Raw genomic sequence first — 17695 nt, forward strand, 5'->3', positions numbered from 1 at the left:
ATGTATATGATATCCAGATAATATATTATCTGATATTCACGCTTCAGATAAGCCTGCATATGTATTTTTTTCCATGTGAGGTTTAAGATGGGAATGAGAGGATATGAGTTTGAGGTTGATCCCTCAAATAAGTGCTTCATTTATTGCTTTTATATATTATCAATAAATGACAAGCTGTATGCATTAACAATAGAATGGGTTTTGAGTGACATTGTCTTAAGAAAATAGAAGCCTCTAATAAGAATAGCTGCCTAAATAAAAGGCCATTCCATAGGTTAGTCCAAACTTCACCTGATAAATTAATTTGAGGGCTAATATGAAAGGGAGGCCCATATTCTCACACCACAAAATACAAAATATTTAAAGATGCTACAACCAAACACTACCCTGGCCTGGCCTTTTAGAAGTATCTCGGGATAGCTCCCATTGCCTATCTAGCTTTGCACAACAATTTTTCATGGTGTTCATTTCAGAATTAATATGTTATAAACTAGATGTCTAGATTTTATACGAGAAAACTTTAAAAGAATATCAGATATAAATTAGTTAAATGTTGGGGGTTAGCTACCAAAATAAATGACATTTTATAAGAATAATTGATCCATAGTTCCTCCTTCTGGAAAAACTAAATAGCAGGCCCCATTCTACAAATACTGTGTCATTCGCAAAGGCATGGTTTTGCATATAAGAAAATTTCATCTGTCGAGTAGGGGAGGATGCATGCAGTTAATACTAAATAATTTGGTAAAGTATTTAAATGAAGCTCAAAAGGCAGCAGAACCTCAGAACCTGGTTATAGTGGGAGGAGGAGGGGAGAATGCAGAAGACATTCCTGAGAAATGATTTTCTGACTTTTACTGAATTAGCATCCATAGCTGGGGATCCATAATGAGCTCATGAAATTTAGTCCATGCCCTGGTGCCCCTCCACAGAGCAAGATGCTAAGGATAGGATATTAGAAGTCACAAACAATTTTGTATTATCCCTAAAAGATTTCATCACAAGGTGCTACATATAAGGAAACTATATTTAAAAGCAAAGCAAAACAAAAAAACATACAAAGAGCTATGGAAATTTAATCCATACAAAATATTGCTCCAAGACATTCAGGCACCAACCTGGCATATATTTCAGACACAATACTAAGTCATTTAATGCATTTAATGCTTCTATATTTGTTGCCTTGAGGAAGTGTTCTATTGAAAAATATCATATATAAATCATCAAATATATATATATATATTTTCCCCCCTATGGTTGTAGACTTTATAGAGATGGATACATTAGCCAAGACCAGAGATGACCCTAAACAAGTCCTATGTCACTACTGTAATAGTGTTTTAATAACAATATACATGCTTGCCTTTTGGATCCAATGGAATCACAGAAACATGAGGATATTCTAAACAGTGTATGACATCTGGGGGACTGGAAGATTGCTTACCAGTTGGTGTAAGGTGTCTCCAGGTGATAACAGGTTCAGGACGGCCATTGGCCATGCAGACCAGGGTCACGTTGCTGCCCTCATTCACAGTGACATCCGAGGAAATGTTGGAGATCTTTGGTGGAACTGTAAAGACAAAAGCAAACGGAATATGTAAGCATGTCAGTAAAAGCAGGTTTCCAGTACTGGTTCATGCAACAGGAAGTGGCAAATTCAAGCGAAGTGCTTTTCTGACTTAAACCATTTGAATTTTTGTATTAAGAAGTCTGGGTGCTTTTGGACATCCTTACAGACTTAGTGAGCAGATGAAAAGCATGGTTCTTACTATAAGGTGAGAATCTCTCCACTATGGTCAAGTGCTATAGGAAGTATGCAGAGCAACATAATGAAAATGTCTTAGCTCTTTTCTGATTACAATGGACCTTATTTGGTTATTAGAGAACATGTACACTTATACACATTAAGAATAAATTTTCTTATCACTAAATGTTACCGACATTTATGTTCTTATGTGTATAAAATGATTATAGCCCACTATTTACTCCAAATGTCAGGAAAAGAAAAGGAGTGCTATTTAATGTCGGATTGCAGAGTTGTGTCATAAAGATGCAGTAATACCTTGTTGCTTATAATCTAGCCACAAAAGGAAACACTTGGTTAATCACTACAAGAGAAAACCTCTAAATATCATCTTGGTGTGTGACAGGCCTGATGATGTACCTTAGAGCTTAAAAATGGAATTAATGAGGCCTATGTCACAGACAGGTAGACTTTATAAAAATACTACTATTACTCCTAATACTATTACCACCGCTACTACTAACACTTTAATAATAGCTAACTTTAAGCATTTACTATACATAAGACCTTATGTAGATTACTTTATAAGTACTGTATTATCTCAATAACTCCTTATAATAAGGAAATAATACCCTATGAGGATTTTATTTATGGGTGGAAAACTAAGTTATAGTTATAGGCTAGGTGAGAAACAGAAAACAGATTTGAATCTAAAAAGACTCCAGGGCCCAAGCTCTTAAGCCCTACTTGAATGAATCTTCATCTTCACAATCCAGGCTACCAGATGGCCAAAAATGACAGAAATTACTTCTCCGTGATATGAGAAATGAGTCCCCAAGGGCTAGCTGCACTGCCGTCTGACTTCCTTCATTAGTGTTCTGGGTGGCAACATTAGATCTCACACTGGTGGGCTTAAGTGGAAAGTGAATTACTTACAAATTTCATCACAGAGGTTATGCACTGATTACAAATTGCAGAGTTTATGCTTTGACTGTGATTTTCCTTTTTTTTAACTCTTAGCTGCTTATGCTGTCTCTGAAAAACTATGTGTCAGGGGAGGGAGGAAGACAGAGTATGAAGTATTTCAATAATTAAAAAAACTCTTATTTTTTCTCACTCTTCCTGCCCATTATAGACTCTGTGCAATGACAAATAAAACAGGAACATTTTCTGCTTGTAGAGGCAGCTGCCTGACAACTGTATTAACCCTGCAGATCCCTGTTGGCAGTTATTGATGGTACCTGGGCAGCTGACCAGGTCAGAGTGTCACAAGGAGGAAGTGGGAGGAGGATCCTCTTGACCTTGGCATTCTTCTCACAGTGACATCTGATATGGCCTCTGGGTAGGAACCAGTGATTCCAAATCAAACCCAATGGCAGAAATAGAATGTAGTTGATTCCTGTCACTTAGCAACTTCTATTTGTAGAGTTTCTGTTTCCCCTTTGGGTTCAGAGTAGTTTTCTCATATTCATACACTGACTTACAATATACCCTCCCAGACTTTTACAGTGAGGACCTGAAAGGTTATATCCATTTAATAGGGAAGAATATGAGGCACAGAGTGGATCACATGGATTATCAAGGGTGATCACATCACGAAATATGGCTAGGCTTAGAACCCAGAGCTCCTGAATGTACAATTGTTCTACTGTTTAATATTAACAGTTTTTAATTCCCAGTCGAGTAAGCCATGGTTCTGAACATGTCCAAAAACACCTACAATACAACCTATGATCGTGTTTGAGAACAAGACTTGGACATCCTAGGTACCTCCCTCAACAATCTAAGACCTGTAACAGGAAGCTATATAGTAATTGTAAAAGCTCACATCACTCAATTCAAAGTTTATTCTGAACTCCAAGACAGGACATAGAGTAGAGAAAAGAAACACAGATGTGTTCTGATTTTAAAAAAAAAAAAAAGTGGAGGGGGAAAGATTCCATATCCCTAGTATATAAACATGTAAATTTACAAAATAGAAAAAAAATCTCCAGTGGCCAAGATCTGAGAGAGTTATTATCTATGATAAAATTTACTCATATTGCCTCTCCTTTATAGGCGGAATATATATGTACTAAGGACTTTGATTTTACATGGCACACAAGTAAGGTCACTTGCTCAATATTACATAGACAGGTAGTAATAAAATTGGGAATAAAATCTAGAATAATTAGCTACAGGGCTATGCTTTGGCCACCAAACTATATTCTTTCTCCTAATTAAGGACAGTATATTCAGGTCCTGAATCTCAGACACTGGAGATACACAAAGTGTTTGTGTTGAACAGTTAGAAATGCAATCATGTTGACACTGTATCCCACCTTCCTCTGGGTCACTAACCAGTAGTTTCACTCCATCATTTATCTTCCTACTTTATTGTACTTTGTATCAGCTTCTTGCCATAAGCATTTATATATGATGTAGCCTTTTTGCTCTAGAAAGAAATCCCTCCCCAAATCCCATCTTACGTTCTTATTTACTTTTAACTTCTCTATCTCCAAATTTTTGAAGGAATTGTTCTATGCCATGTCTTCATTTCCCATTCACACTCCAACCTTCAGTGCAATCTGCATTCTCTCATTAACCTCCAAGAAACTGCTCTCAAGAGGCTCACCAATTTGTTTGAACCATATTGTTTTCAGGTCCAACGAAAATTTTTGTTATTATTCCTATTTTTCACTGAAGTAGTTGACTTTGTTGACCGGAACCTCATTCCTCCTTTCCTTAGTTTCTAGGTCACAAACTCAACTGCTTTTCCTCTTACCCTTCTGGCCAACCTTCCAAGTTTAACTTTTGGTCTTATCTTGTCCCCTTCCTTAAACATCTGAAGGTTTGATCACTGTCTTCTGTTTAAATATTACTCACTGTGATCACTCACTACTCATCTACTCTTGAGCTTCAGAAGCTAATGTCATGCTATTGATGACTCCCAAATCAGTAACTTCAGCCCATATTTTTCTCATGACCTTTATATCTGCACTTTCAATGAACCAACTATTCTACATCTCCACTGAATGTCTCACAGAAATCCAGGATTCAACGTACCCAGGGGTCATCGTCTTCCTTCCCACAGAGAACCTGTAATCTTGTGATCACTTTCTCAGTAATGGTGTCCCCATGAAAACAGTTGCCCAAACCAAAAAAGAAGTTTATCTCCCTCGACAGCTCTCTCTCCTTTACTGCCCCCATATAAAATGGATCCCCAAATTCTACGGCTTATGACTTTTAAATATCTCTTAGATTCATTTATCACTCTCAATTCCTCTCTCAATTCCTATTCCTACTAGCCTTGTTCCAACCATCAACATTTCTTTTTATTTTTTTTTGCCTGAATTACCGCAAAAGCATTACAACTAGTTTCTTTGCCTCTAGTCTTCTTCTCTCCAAGCTCACTGTCATTCATTCACCATACTGCAATTAGAATTTTCCCCCTAAATTGCAAATATGAATATGGTATCCTCTGATTAATTTCATTGCCCTCAAAATAAAAACTTCTTAATATGGCTTAATAGGTCATTCATGGTTAGCCCCTGCTTCTCTCTCCTGCCTTATTTCCTATTCCCTTTGCGTTGCATCATCCAGTCAGGTCAAACAACTTTTGATTCCTGTAATATACTATCTTTGTTTACTCCCAGGCATTTAAAATTCTATCTTTTTCTACATGGAATGTCTTCTTTCAACTCTTCATGTGACTCTTCCATTTCCTCCTTCAGGTCTCAACTTAGCTTGTTTTCTCACTTTTTGCAGGAAGACTGTCCTGTCATCCCCCACCTACCCCCAACCCCACTCCTGATTCCATACTGGGTGCCCCTCCTGTGTTCTAACACTGTACCTGTATTTCTCCACACAGCACTGGACCATAATTGCTGGATTATTTACCTATGCCTGTCACTAAACTGAAAGAGGCAGACAGGAAGGCCTTTGTTTTCTTGACCACTGAATCTTACAGAACACGGTACTTGGAATATGGTAGGTGCTCAGTGTGTTTGAAAAGAGAAATGAATGAAATTTTTCTCTCCAACTCTTTTCTGAGCTCAAAGAAGTCATCTCATTAAATTTTTGTCACAAAGGAGCAAGCTTTTATTCTGAACCAGTAAAACACTTTTATCAATATTTCTTTAGTTACCCATCTAGTCATCTATTTCACCATCAACTTTGACTCAATTAAAAAAAAATTGAGGACGAGGGGAAGATGGCGGAAGAGTAAGACACCTTCCTCCCCACAGATACAACAGAAATACATCTACACGTGGAACAACTCCTACAGAACAACTACTGAACGCTGGCAGAAGACCTCAGACCTCCCAAAAGGCAAGACACTCCCCACGTACCTGGGTAGGGTAAAAGAAAAAAGAATAAACTGAGACAAAAGGATAGGGATGGGACTGGCACCAGTGGGAGGGAACCGTGAAGGAGGAAAGGTTTCCACACACTAGGAAGCCCCTTCGCGGGCGGAGACTGCGGGTGGCGGAGGGGGAAGCTTCAGAGCCGCGGAGGAGAGCACAGCAACAGGGGTGCGGAGGGAAAAGCGGGGAGATTCCCGCACAGAGGATCAGTGCCGACCGGCACTCACTAGCCCGAGAGGCTTGTCTGCTCACTCACCGGGGAGTGAGGCTGAGGAGCTGAGGCTCGGGCTTTGGTCGGAGCGCAGGGAGAGGACTAGGGTTGGTGGCATGAACACAGCCTGCAGGGGGTTAGTGTGCCACAGCTAGCCGGGAAGGAGTCCAGGGAAAAGTCTGGACCTGCCGAAGAGGCAAGAGACTTTTTCTTCCCTCTTTGTTTCCTGGTGCGCGAGGAGAGGGGATTAAGAGCGCTGCTTAAAGGAGCTCCAGAGACTGGCGCGAGCCGCGGCTAAAAGCGCGGACCCCAGAGACCGGCATGAGACGCTAAGGCTGCTGCTGCCGCCACCAAGAAGCCTGTGTGCTAGCACAGGTCACTATCCACACCCCCCTTCCGGGGAGCCTGGGCAGCCCGCCACTGCCAGGGTCCCGGGATCCAGGGACAACTCCCCCAGGAGAATGCACAGTGCGCCTCAGGCTGGTGCAACATCACGCTGGCCTCTGCCGCCGCAGGCTCGCCCCGCACTCCGTACCCCTCCCTCCCCCCGGCCTGAGTGAGCCTGAGCCCCCGAAGCAGCTGCTCCTTTAACCCCGTCCTGTCTGAGCAAAGAACAGATGCCCTCCGGCGACCTACACGCAGAGGTGGGGCCAAATCCAAAGCTGAGCCTTGGGAGCTATGAGAACAAAGAAGAGAAAAGGAAATCTCTCCCAGAAGCCTCAGAAGCAGCGGATTGAAGCTCCACAATCAACTTGATGTACCCTGCATCTGTGGAATACCTGAATAGACAACGAATCATCCCAAATTGAGGAGGTGGACTTGAGAGCAAGATTTATGATTTTTTTCCCCTTTTCCTCTTTTTGTGAGTGTGTATATGTATGCTTCTGTGTGAGATTTTGTCTGTATAGCTTTTTTGTTGTTGTTGTTCTTAACATCTTTATTGAGGTATAATTGCTTTACAATGGTTGTATAACTTTGCTTCCACCATTTGTCCTAGGGTTCTATCCGTCCGGTTTTTTGTTTTCTTTTAAAAAAAATTTCTTTTTGTTCTTAATAATTATTTTTTATTTTAATAACTTTATTTTATTTTATCTTACTTTATTTTATTTTACTTTATCTTCTTTTCTCTTTCCTTCCTTCCCTCCTTCCTTCCTTCCTCCCTCCCTCCCTTCTTTCCTTCCTTCTTTCTTTCTCTCTTTCTTTCTTTCTTCCTTCCTTCCTTCGTTCCTTCCTTCCTTCCTTTCTCCCTTTTATTCTGAGCCGTGTGCATGAAAGGCTTTTGGTGCTGCAGCCAGGAGTCAGTGCTGTGCCTCTGAGGTGGGAGAGCCCACTTCAGGACACTGGTCAACAAGACACCTCCCAGCTCCACATAATATCAAACGGTGAAAATCTCCCAGAGATCTCCATCTCAACACCAGCACCCAGCTTCACTCAACGACCAGCAAGCTACAGTGCTGAACACCCTATGCCAAACAACTAGCAAGACAGGAACACAACCCCACCCATTAGCAGAGAGGCTGCCTAAAATCATAATAAGTTCACAGGCACCACAAAACACACCACCAGACGTGGACCTGCCCACCAGAAAGACAAGATCCAGCCTCATCCACCAGAACACAGGCACTAGTCCCCTCCACCAGGAAGCCTACACAACCCACTGAACCAACCTTAGCCACTGGGGAGACACACCAAAAACAAAGGGAACTACGAACCTGCAGCCTGCAAAAAGGAGACCCCAAACACAGTAAGATAAGCAAAATGAGAAGACAGAAAAACACACAGCAGATGAAGGAGCAAGATAAAAACCCACCAGACCTAACAAATGAAGAGGAAATAGGCAGTCTACCTTTAAAAGAATTCAGAATAATGATAGTAAAGATGATCCAAAATCTTGGAAACAGAATAGACAAAATGCAATAAACATTTAACAAGGACCTAAAAGAACTAAAGATGAAACAAGCAATGATGAACAACAAAATAAATGAAATGAAAAAGACCCTAGACGGGATCAATAGCAGAGTAACTGAGGCAGAAGAACGGATAAGTGACCTGGAAGATAAAATAGTGGAAATAACTACTGCAGAGCAGAATAAAGAAAAAAGAGTGCAAAGAACTGAGGACAGTCTCAGAGACCTCTGGGACAACATTAAGTTCACCAACATTCGAATTATAGGGGTTCCAGAAGAAGAAGAGAAAAAGAAAGGAACTGAGAAAATATTTGAGGAGATTATAGTTGAAAAGGAAAGGAAATAGTTAATCAATTCCAGGAAGCACAGAGAGTCCCATACAGGATAAATCCAAAGAAATATGCCAAGACACATATTAATCAAACTGTCAAAAATTAAATACAAAGAAAACATATTAAAAGCAGCAAGGGAAAAACAACAAATAACACACAAGGGAATCCCCATAAGGTTAACAGCTGATCTTTCAGCAGAAACTCTGCAAGCCAGAAAGGACTGGCAGGACATATTTAAAGTGATGAAGGAGAAAAACCTACAACCAAGATTACTCTACCCAGCAAGGATCTCATTCAGATTTGATGGAGAAATTGAAACCTTTACAGACAAGCAAAAGCTGAGAGAGTTCAGCAACACCAAACCAGCTTTACAACGAATGCTAAAGGAACTTCTCTAGGCAAGAAACACAAGAGAAGGAAAAGACCTACAATAACGAACCCAAAACAATTAAGAAAATGGGAATAGGAACATACATATCGACAATTACCTTAAATGTAAATGGACTAAATGCTCCCACCAAAAGACACAGATTGGCTGAATGGATACAAAAACAAAACCCATATATATGCTGTCTACAAGAGACCCACTTCAGACCTAGAGACACATACAGACTGAAAGTAAGGGGATGGAAAATGATATGCCATGCGAATGGAAACCAAAAGAAAGCTGGAGTAGCAATTCTCATATCAGACAAAATAGACTTTAAAATAAAGACTCTTAGAAGAGACAAAGAAGGACACTACATAATGATCAAGGGATCGATCCAAGAAGAAGATATAACAATTGTAAATACTTATGCACCCAACATAGGAGCACCTCAATACATAAGGCAAATACTAAGAGCCATAAAAGGGGAAATTGACAGTAAATCATTCATAGTAGGGGACTTAGTAGGTTCAAACTTATCCCTTCTTCCCTTTTGTATGAAACTAACATCTCTTGTGTATGACCGAAAGTGGAAACGCAGGCAAGGTCAGGGACATAGTGGAGTGTTTAATCTGCCCCAATCCATGCCTTCTTCTTCTGGCAAGACACCCTACTTTTCCTTTGGAGAACTACCTCTCATCCCACTGCCATTGGTTTGTTGGGATTGTCAATCAGGTAACCTGTTTTCCTTAGCCAAAGAAAATTACCTAAGTTGGGCATTTCAGACTCTCCCTCCTTAGAACTTGGGCTTTTTTGTTTTTGCTTTTTTTGCGGTATGCGGGCCTCTCACTGTTGTGGCCTCTCCCGTTGCGGAGCACAGGCTCTGGACGTGCAGGCTCAGCGGCCATGGCTCACGGGCCCAGCCGCTCCGCGGCATGTGGGATCTTCCCGGACCGGGGCACGAACCCATGTCCCCCGCATCGGCAGGCAGATTCTCAACCACTGCGCCACCAGGGAAGCCCAGAACTTGGTTTTTATAAGAAATAGTTTAAAAGAGGTAGAAGTTGATTGACTGTGTTAATGGCTCCAGTTTTCCACTCTTCCCTGTTCCACATCCTTTACCATGCCTATGCCCTCCTATAGTGGGTGGTACACATTTTTACATTCCTGGACCGTGTCACCTGTTTTGGCCAAGGATATCAGTATAGGTAATATGAGCAGAGCCTTGACAAGTGCTGAAACAATTGGACTCACTTGGTCTTCTGCCTCTGCCATCACCATGAAGAGTACATGCTGAACTGAGCCTTTTGGTCCCAGGAGAAGGAAGATGGGAAATGGCAAATAGGATTGCCAGATAAAATACAAGGTACTCATTCAAATACAAATTTCAGATAAACAACAAGTATTTATTTTTAGTATAAGTATGTTCCAAATATTACATGGGACATATTTATACTAAAAATTATTTATTATCTAAAATTCAAATGTAACTGGGCATCCTATGTTTTTAATTGATGAATCTGACAACCTCAGGAACACAGTCACCTGTAGTGAAGCCCAGCCTAGAAGTGTGCTGACTTGTACATTTGTGAGAAATAAAGAGTAACTATTATTGTTTTATGCCCATGAATTTTGGACTGGTTTGTTTATCAGCAATAGCTAATATATATTATGAAAGGGCAACAACCTGAAAAGACTATTATTTTTCACTAGTGTCTGCAACTTGTATCCCTAGAGATATATGATTTTGAGCTTTCCATGGCAAGATTTTTCTGCTTTTCCTTTGATTCTGTGAGCTAGTCCATATTCTTCCAATGTATCACCCCCTTCTTACATAAAATTAGCCAGTCAATTTCTGTTGCTTAAACCGAAGAATCCTAATTATTGCAAATTGAAAAACAGTCATAATAAGGTGAAAATTTGAAGAGGGGCCTTTTCATAGAGGGAAAATTGTTGTCACCTCTGCTTAGGTACTTGTTGGATTCCCACAAAACCAACTTAGTTGCGTGGCTACCATTGGTTCTGATCTATCAGTACACATTGCTTTAAAAAGAATCGCTGGTTTGCAAGGCCATCTAATTCTAGCTGTGAATGTTTTAATGCCTTTATCCTTGGTCCCTAACTGACCAGCCTACAGAAAGAAAATAATCAGTTTCAGAGTAGGGGAGAAAAGTGGTCAGTTGGCTTATTTCCCTAACCTCAAATAATTAGTGGTTATTGTATTCAATTCAAAGTGTCATTCCTAATGGTACAAATCAGCAACAAATCGGTCTCAGCTATTGTTCATTTAAAGTTGGGGCAAGGTGTATGTACTACTGTGTGTATGGTGGTGAGGGGGTGTTCAAACCACAACACTGTCAACTTCCTAATTTCTAACCTTTCTTTCGTAAGGCTAGACAAACTTAAGCCCTATCTTGTGCATATGGAACAGACTATGGAACAGTATGTCATGTATACCTAAGAGCTGGGTTCAGAAACCTACAGGATGTTTTCTGAACAGCACTTGGCTTTAATAAGCACGATCTAACAATTCAACAATAAGAATAAAAATACACAATATAACACATAAATGCCATCTTGTGAAACCTAAAACGTCCATCCAGCCTGGCATTTGCCTCTGAAAATGCCACTGAAGCATGTTTTGCTCCATGGTGTGGTAGTTTCTAGGATGATGACAGGATAGGAACATGTAGCACAGTGAGCTAGACTGAGAGCCAGGGGACTTTGGCCCTGCCCTGCCACTGCCTCACAAGGCAATCACATGTTCTCTGATATTGGCTTCTGAATCCTCATCACCAGGCACATTGCAGGTACGTAACACATTTTGAATGTCTAGATGAAAAAATTAATGACATTATTATTTAAATCTGTTTGAGTCTTCATTTCCTCATCTGGTAACTGGAAGTAATGTGCAAAATTGATATTAGGCAATGTTATAGGATTGCTATTGGGGTCAAATATGATAATGCACATGAACTTGTTCTATAAACTTAAAGAGGTTCTATAGTGTAGCCATTATTTATTACATGCTAAAACTAGCTTAAAAAAAACAATGTTGGCTTAACTCCTAAGATAACATGATGGGACTTCCCTGGTGGTCCAGTGGGTGAGACTCCATGCCCCTGATGCAGGGGGCCTGGGTTCAATCCCTGGTTGGGGAGCTAGATCCCATGTGCATGCCACAACTGAGAAGCCCGCATGCTGCAACTAAGGAGCCCATGTGCTGCAACTAAAGATCCCATGTACCACAACGAAGATCCCGCGTGCCGCATCTAAGCCCCGGCACAGCCAAAATAAATAAATAAATAAGATTTTTTAAAAATTAAAAAAAAATAAGATAACATGATAAAAGAATTCATACATTTCTATGGCTAATGGTATTCTAATTATAATTTTGCAGGCACCATTATTGCCAAAAGGTGTAGGTAATTATTACAATTCATAATTAATCATTAATACTGGTATTAACAATAACTCACCCCAAAGACATGCACTCAGTTCTTATCTGCTAATGGGCAGAGCTATGTCAATATGTCAACCCTTCAGTTAATTTCTAGGCACTTTATACCTACAACAAAAAGTGACATAAGGATATGAGAGTGTACAAGCATAAGTAAAATAAGTTTTCCCCGAATTTTTAGAAGCTTAACTGTTGGGCTCCCAAGAAAAAGCACTCCAAGTGGAGGAGGGTCAATTAGAAGGTTGGGATTAACATATAAACACTACTATATATAAAATAGATAACCAACAAGGACCTACAGTATAGCATAGGGAACTCTACTCAATTATTTTGTAGTAACCTATAAGGGAAAATAATCTGAAAAAGGATATATATATATATATATATATATGTATATATATATATATATATATGTATATATATACATATACAGATATATATATCTGAATCACTGTGCTGTACACCTGAAACTAACACAACATTGTATATCAACTATACTTCAATAAAAAATAAATGCATAAATAAAAAAAAAAGAAAAAGCACTCCAAATAGAATTTTGTCACCCTTATATAATTTGCAATGTCTTGTACACAACAGTTGTTGCCAGGTGTTTCGTGTCTGTAATTTGAGTCTCTGAAGCCTTAGATCTTGCAGTAGAATAAAATAGCTAGCCATGATAATTTCTTTTCCACTAGTACTAGCTCCCACTCCTATTAGGATCCATTTATAAAGCAAGAAACATCAGCCTCCAAAGTATGTATCTGGAAAGGAGCACTCTACAGGAACATGATTCCTTTTAGATACAAATTTCATGCGTGAGTTGGAAAATATGGAAACTATAGATTCTTTGAGTGTCAGATGAAGTTGAAGTTAGGAGAAACTCATTATGAGCATCAATTACTCAAGTATCTCTGCCAGGAATGATTACAAATGTTGCACTTCTGCATGCAGCAAATGATGAACAAAGTAACTTAAAGAAAGAGGAATAATATGCTAACAATTTAGAGAAAAAGATAAAATGTACGTACAAAACAAAGCAATGCCAAGTGCCATATGACTGGTAATGTGGAAATTGCAGTGAGGAAGCTCATGAAAATGACATATTAAAACAATGGGCAGGGGCTTCCCTGGCGGCGCAGTGGTTGAGAGTCCGCCTGCCGATGCAGGGGACGCGGGTTCGTGCCCCAGTCCAGGAGGATCCCGCGTGCCGCGGAGTGGCTAGGCCCGTGGGCCATGGCCGCTGGGCCTGCGCGTCCGGAGCCTGCGCTCCGCGGTGGGAGGGGCCACGGCGGTGAGAGGCCCACGTACCGCAAAAAAAAAAGAAAAAAGAAAAAGCCATCCTCTTTTAATCCTTTTTTAATCAGACAGGAGCAGATTCTGAACTGTACATGCAACTAAAAGTGCCTGAAGCTTCACTCACCAGAGTCCTCTGAGATGTAGCTGGCATTTGACTGTGTTGGCCAAAGCTGGGTAAGACACACTCTTCTGGGCCTTTGAACCCTATGTTATATAACATTCTCAAGCGGCCCTATGAGTTCCTGACACTGTTCTAGGTAGTCAGATTTATACCAAAACAGTCCCTACAGACTCATCCAGACGGTAGGCACTATCAAAAGGGAGGATTAATATGGGTCAGCCTGCTCTAAATAACTCAAACACAGTAGCCATGGGACAAGGGAATGTTACAAGCTCACTTACACACCACTCGGTGGTGGATGTGTACTTAGGGTGACACATGTGTGGCATACATATCTGCATCTGATTGAGTTCCCTAGTCTACCTAAAAAGAGAGTATATTAAACTGGAATTTTTCTATATTTATTAAATGTTCAGAATTACCCTGGAGTCTAAGGGTGCAGGCTGGTTTTAAAAGGGGACAAATCATTCAGACACCAGCATTTGCATTCATGCCCAGCTAAGGGTGTCCACTATTGTTGATTCAGCAATAGGTATACTCTGTGGGGCACCTAATGACTGTTCCCATGTACGGGTCATTGCCTTGCTAAACAAGAGCGAATGGAACTATCCTGACTCTGTTCACTGAGGCTGCACTTAACAGCAAGTCAGCAGCTTCTCCAAAATCTCCTATTCCCAGACCCTTATTCCAGCTGTTTGGTTATTTGTTTTTACTAATCTGGGAAAACACCCAGAAGCTGACTTAACCTATAGATAGAAGGAATGAATCTGCCATCTCCCCTTTACCTAGGCCAAATCGCTTTCTTGTTTCTGGTACTTACAGATTCATCTTTAGATGCTGTCCAACTGGAGAAGATGGTTTTGTTATTTGGCAGCAATGGGGGTATTAAGCAGAGGGAAGCTCAAAAATATCAGGCTGGACTTCCCTGGTGGCGCAGTGGTTAAGAATCTGCCTGCCAATGCAGGGGACAAAGGTTCGAGCCCTGATCAAGGAAGATCCCACATGCTGCGAAGCAATTAAGCCCATGCGCCACAACTACTGAGCCTGCGCTCTAGAGCCCACGAGCCACAACTACTGAAGCCTGTGCGCCTAGAGCCCGTGCTCCGCAAGAAGAAAAGCCACTGCAATGAGAAGTCCACACACCTCAACGAAGAGTAGCCCTTGCTTGCTGCAACTAGAGAAAGCCCGTGAGCAGCAACAAAGAACCAACACAGCCAAAAATAAATAAATAAATAGATAAATAAATAAATTTATAAAAAGAAAAATATCAGGCTACCTAGGGTAAGTGGCAAATAGCAACTGGATCGTTTCCAAGGTCTGAAAAGTGGCACCTTGAGATTTTGTAAGAGAAAAGCAGAGTGTGTCTTTACCCTCCCTTGCACTCAAATAGACATATTTTCCATGTTAAAGGGAGATGTTCGGTATAATTCTTAGAACAGGTGAAAATTCAGGCAGTATTCCTGGCATCTACTAAAAACCCACTTCTTACTCCATGAAAAGCCTGTAAGATTTAGCCCTAAACCATGACATATCCTTAAAAGCTACAAAATACTTTATGGGCCATCAATTTTTTTGTGTGTTCCATTATTTCTCTTAAAAAATTAAATGTGAGAAAAACACTGCCTGTATCTCATGGATGAATTCTTTAGCTATTAAGGGGATATCATAAACAAGTCCTTATACCAAAAGCAGAGAGGATTTTAAATCAGAGAGAAAGGAGCTGTAAGTGATCAGGGAATAGAAATATAAAGGGTTCAGAGACCAACCTGCCATCTATTCTGCTTAAGAATAATACAAACCAACAACATTTATCAAGAGCCGATGCCACATAAATGCACTGTGCAGTGCGTGGGCAGAAGTGAGGAGGGGTAAAAGAATGACAATTATGACCTAGATCAGCCATTTTTTATTGTTTCAACAGAAGTGCCAGTATGAGCTTATCACACAACTACTCAGAATATTTCAAAATAAGTTACTGTTCATTGCATTTTGGGAGTCAGAAATACACAGAGGTAACTATAGTGCTTGTAAGAATTTCTTGCACTTAATGATTTCATGCCCATATTACTAGCTTAAATTCTATGTGTTTAGTTGCTTAAGGCATACAGTGTTCTTTGCATGTAGGGAAGGAGGTAGATTCTAATAGAAGCCAACTAGGGTGAACTAAAGCATGCCTAGGTTACAATGAAAATAATAACAGTTGTTTCCTGCCACCACTCAAGGGCCCAGAAGCTAGACTATTTAGACAAAGAATAGGCTTGACAGGAGGATTTTAGAATTTCTTTCTTTGCATTGTCCCTGTTCAAAGCTTACCATAAATCATTACAAACAGAATATGGAACATTCACATTATTTACTTCTAAACAGAGTTACTATTGTGAATTAATACATTCATGCCCATTATAATTTTTCAAAAATTATATACAATGGTGGAAAACACAGTAATTGTTGCGAGTGTTAAAACGTAGCTAGGAGAAATAGAATACTTTCTGCAATTATAAGTAGTTTTGAAAATTCCAGAGAGGTAAGTAGGTGTGCAGCATTTGTGGTGGGGAAAAAACATAAAAAATGAAACCTCAAGTTGATGAATATGAGTTAGATCTCCATCTTATCTTTGTTTGCCCTCTGTTGGAAGGGCAAATGCACATCAAATAATGAAAGAAGATACAAGCAAGAAGAAAAGTAAAGAGAAATAATAAAAATAATAAAGATAATTAATAATAATAATAATATCTTAGGTAGTATTATATTATGCAATTTGTAAAACAGTGGTATATACCTCACCTTATTTGATCCAAAACTGATCCCTGTGTGATAGTTTGACCATCTTTACTACCACCACTTCCCACCTATGTATTGGTTGGATAATTATTGAGCTTGAAGCTCAATAAGGTTCATTCTCTTGGCCAAGGTCACAAAGCTAGAAAGGGAAAGTACTAAATTTATCACCGGCTCTTCCGATTGTGTTAAGAAGATCCAGAAGACCTTGACATATCACAGACTAGATTATCTACTGCTAAAATGGGAGATGCTGCCATGTCGATTGAATTCAACAGTTGCTACGATAACCAGGCACAAGTAGAGCCAGGATAACTTGGATACATACGTAGATGTCCTGAGTACAGTGACAGAAATGCCACTGACTGTATAGAGACTCTGGAAGTTTGGTTTACTTTAGTTTGTTTTCTCTGCATTCTTCAACTCAATTAATGTGCTATAGTTAAGAATTTGGCTTTCTGATTTTTAAGGTATTTTTTAATAATGCTAATAATACATCTGTAATTTGAAAAACTTGAACAATTTTACAGTGGAAACTAGAGACATCTTCACATGCCTTATATACTGTCTGTATCACATTTCCTCTCCCTCAGTTTGGCTGGTGCAAATGGGATTTCTCTTTTCTCTCTCTCCTCTTCTTAAAACTCAAGAGGCGGGCATGGCGGTGGCGGTGAGAAGGAAAGGTTCTGTCCCTGCTTCTACAAATGAATCCTGAATGGGGTGAGTCTCATTAATCTTGAGCTAAATGTGAAGTTAGACATGAAGGCACCTCAGGTCCCCCCTGTTTGTTCAGAGCCCTAAGCATGTTATGGAGAAAATGTCAAAGGTTTCTCTTCTCTTGCTTCTGTACCCTACCATGATGTTTTATTCAAACCTCCATGTCCTAAGGACACAAACACTACCTATCAAAATCTCCCCCACCTGGCTCCCAGTCTCACACATAAACATGCACAACACCCGTGTTTAGGAGAGCTGATCAATTCCTGCAAAAAGCAGTCTATTGGTAACATGCTGTGAGGCCAGAGCACTCTGGCAAATGCTTTCTGAGGCAGTGTGACCCTCCACGACTGTGTTTGTCTCCATCTCACAATGCTTGTGCTTATACAACATGAAGTGTCCACTGACCCTGTCTT

At 40.1% G+C, this 17695-nt stretch overlaps 1 protein-coding gene across 2 annotated transcripts in view; it reads right to left on the minus strand.

The window, feature by feature from the left end:
* Positions 1 to 1116: 1116 nt before the first annotated feature.
* LOC149749319 (limbic system-associated membrane protein-like) overlaps positions 1117 to 17695 on the minus strand; it is a 323667-nt gene continuing 307088 nt past the window's right edge. Inside the window, exon 2 of one of the 2 annotated variants that reach the window (XM_089910567.1) lies at positions 1117 to 1570. In XM_089910567.1, the coding sequence (XP_089766693.1) occupies positions 1341 to 1570 (230 nt within the window). In that variant the 3' untranslated portion in view covers positions 1117 to 1340. The remainder of the gene's footprint in view (positions 1571 to 17695) is intronic. The other variant, XR_016392997.1, reaches the window with a different exon arrangement.

Source organism: Delphinapterus leucas, chromosome 4 (assembly GCF_059928025.1).
Source record: "Delphinapterus leucas isolate spDelLeu-1000000601 "Yukka" chromosome 4, BTC_Dleu_Yukka2, whole genome shotgun sequence".
Classification (NCBI taxonomy): Eukaryota; Metazoa; Chordata; class Mammalia; order Artiodactyla; family Monodontidae; genus Delphinapterus; species Delphinapterus leucas.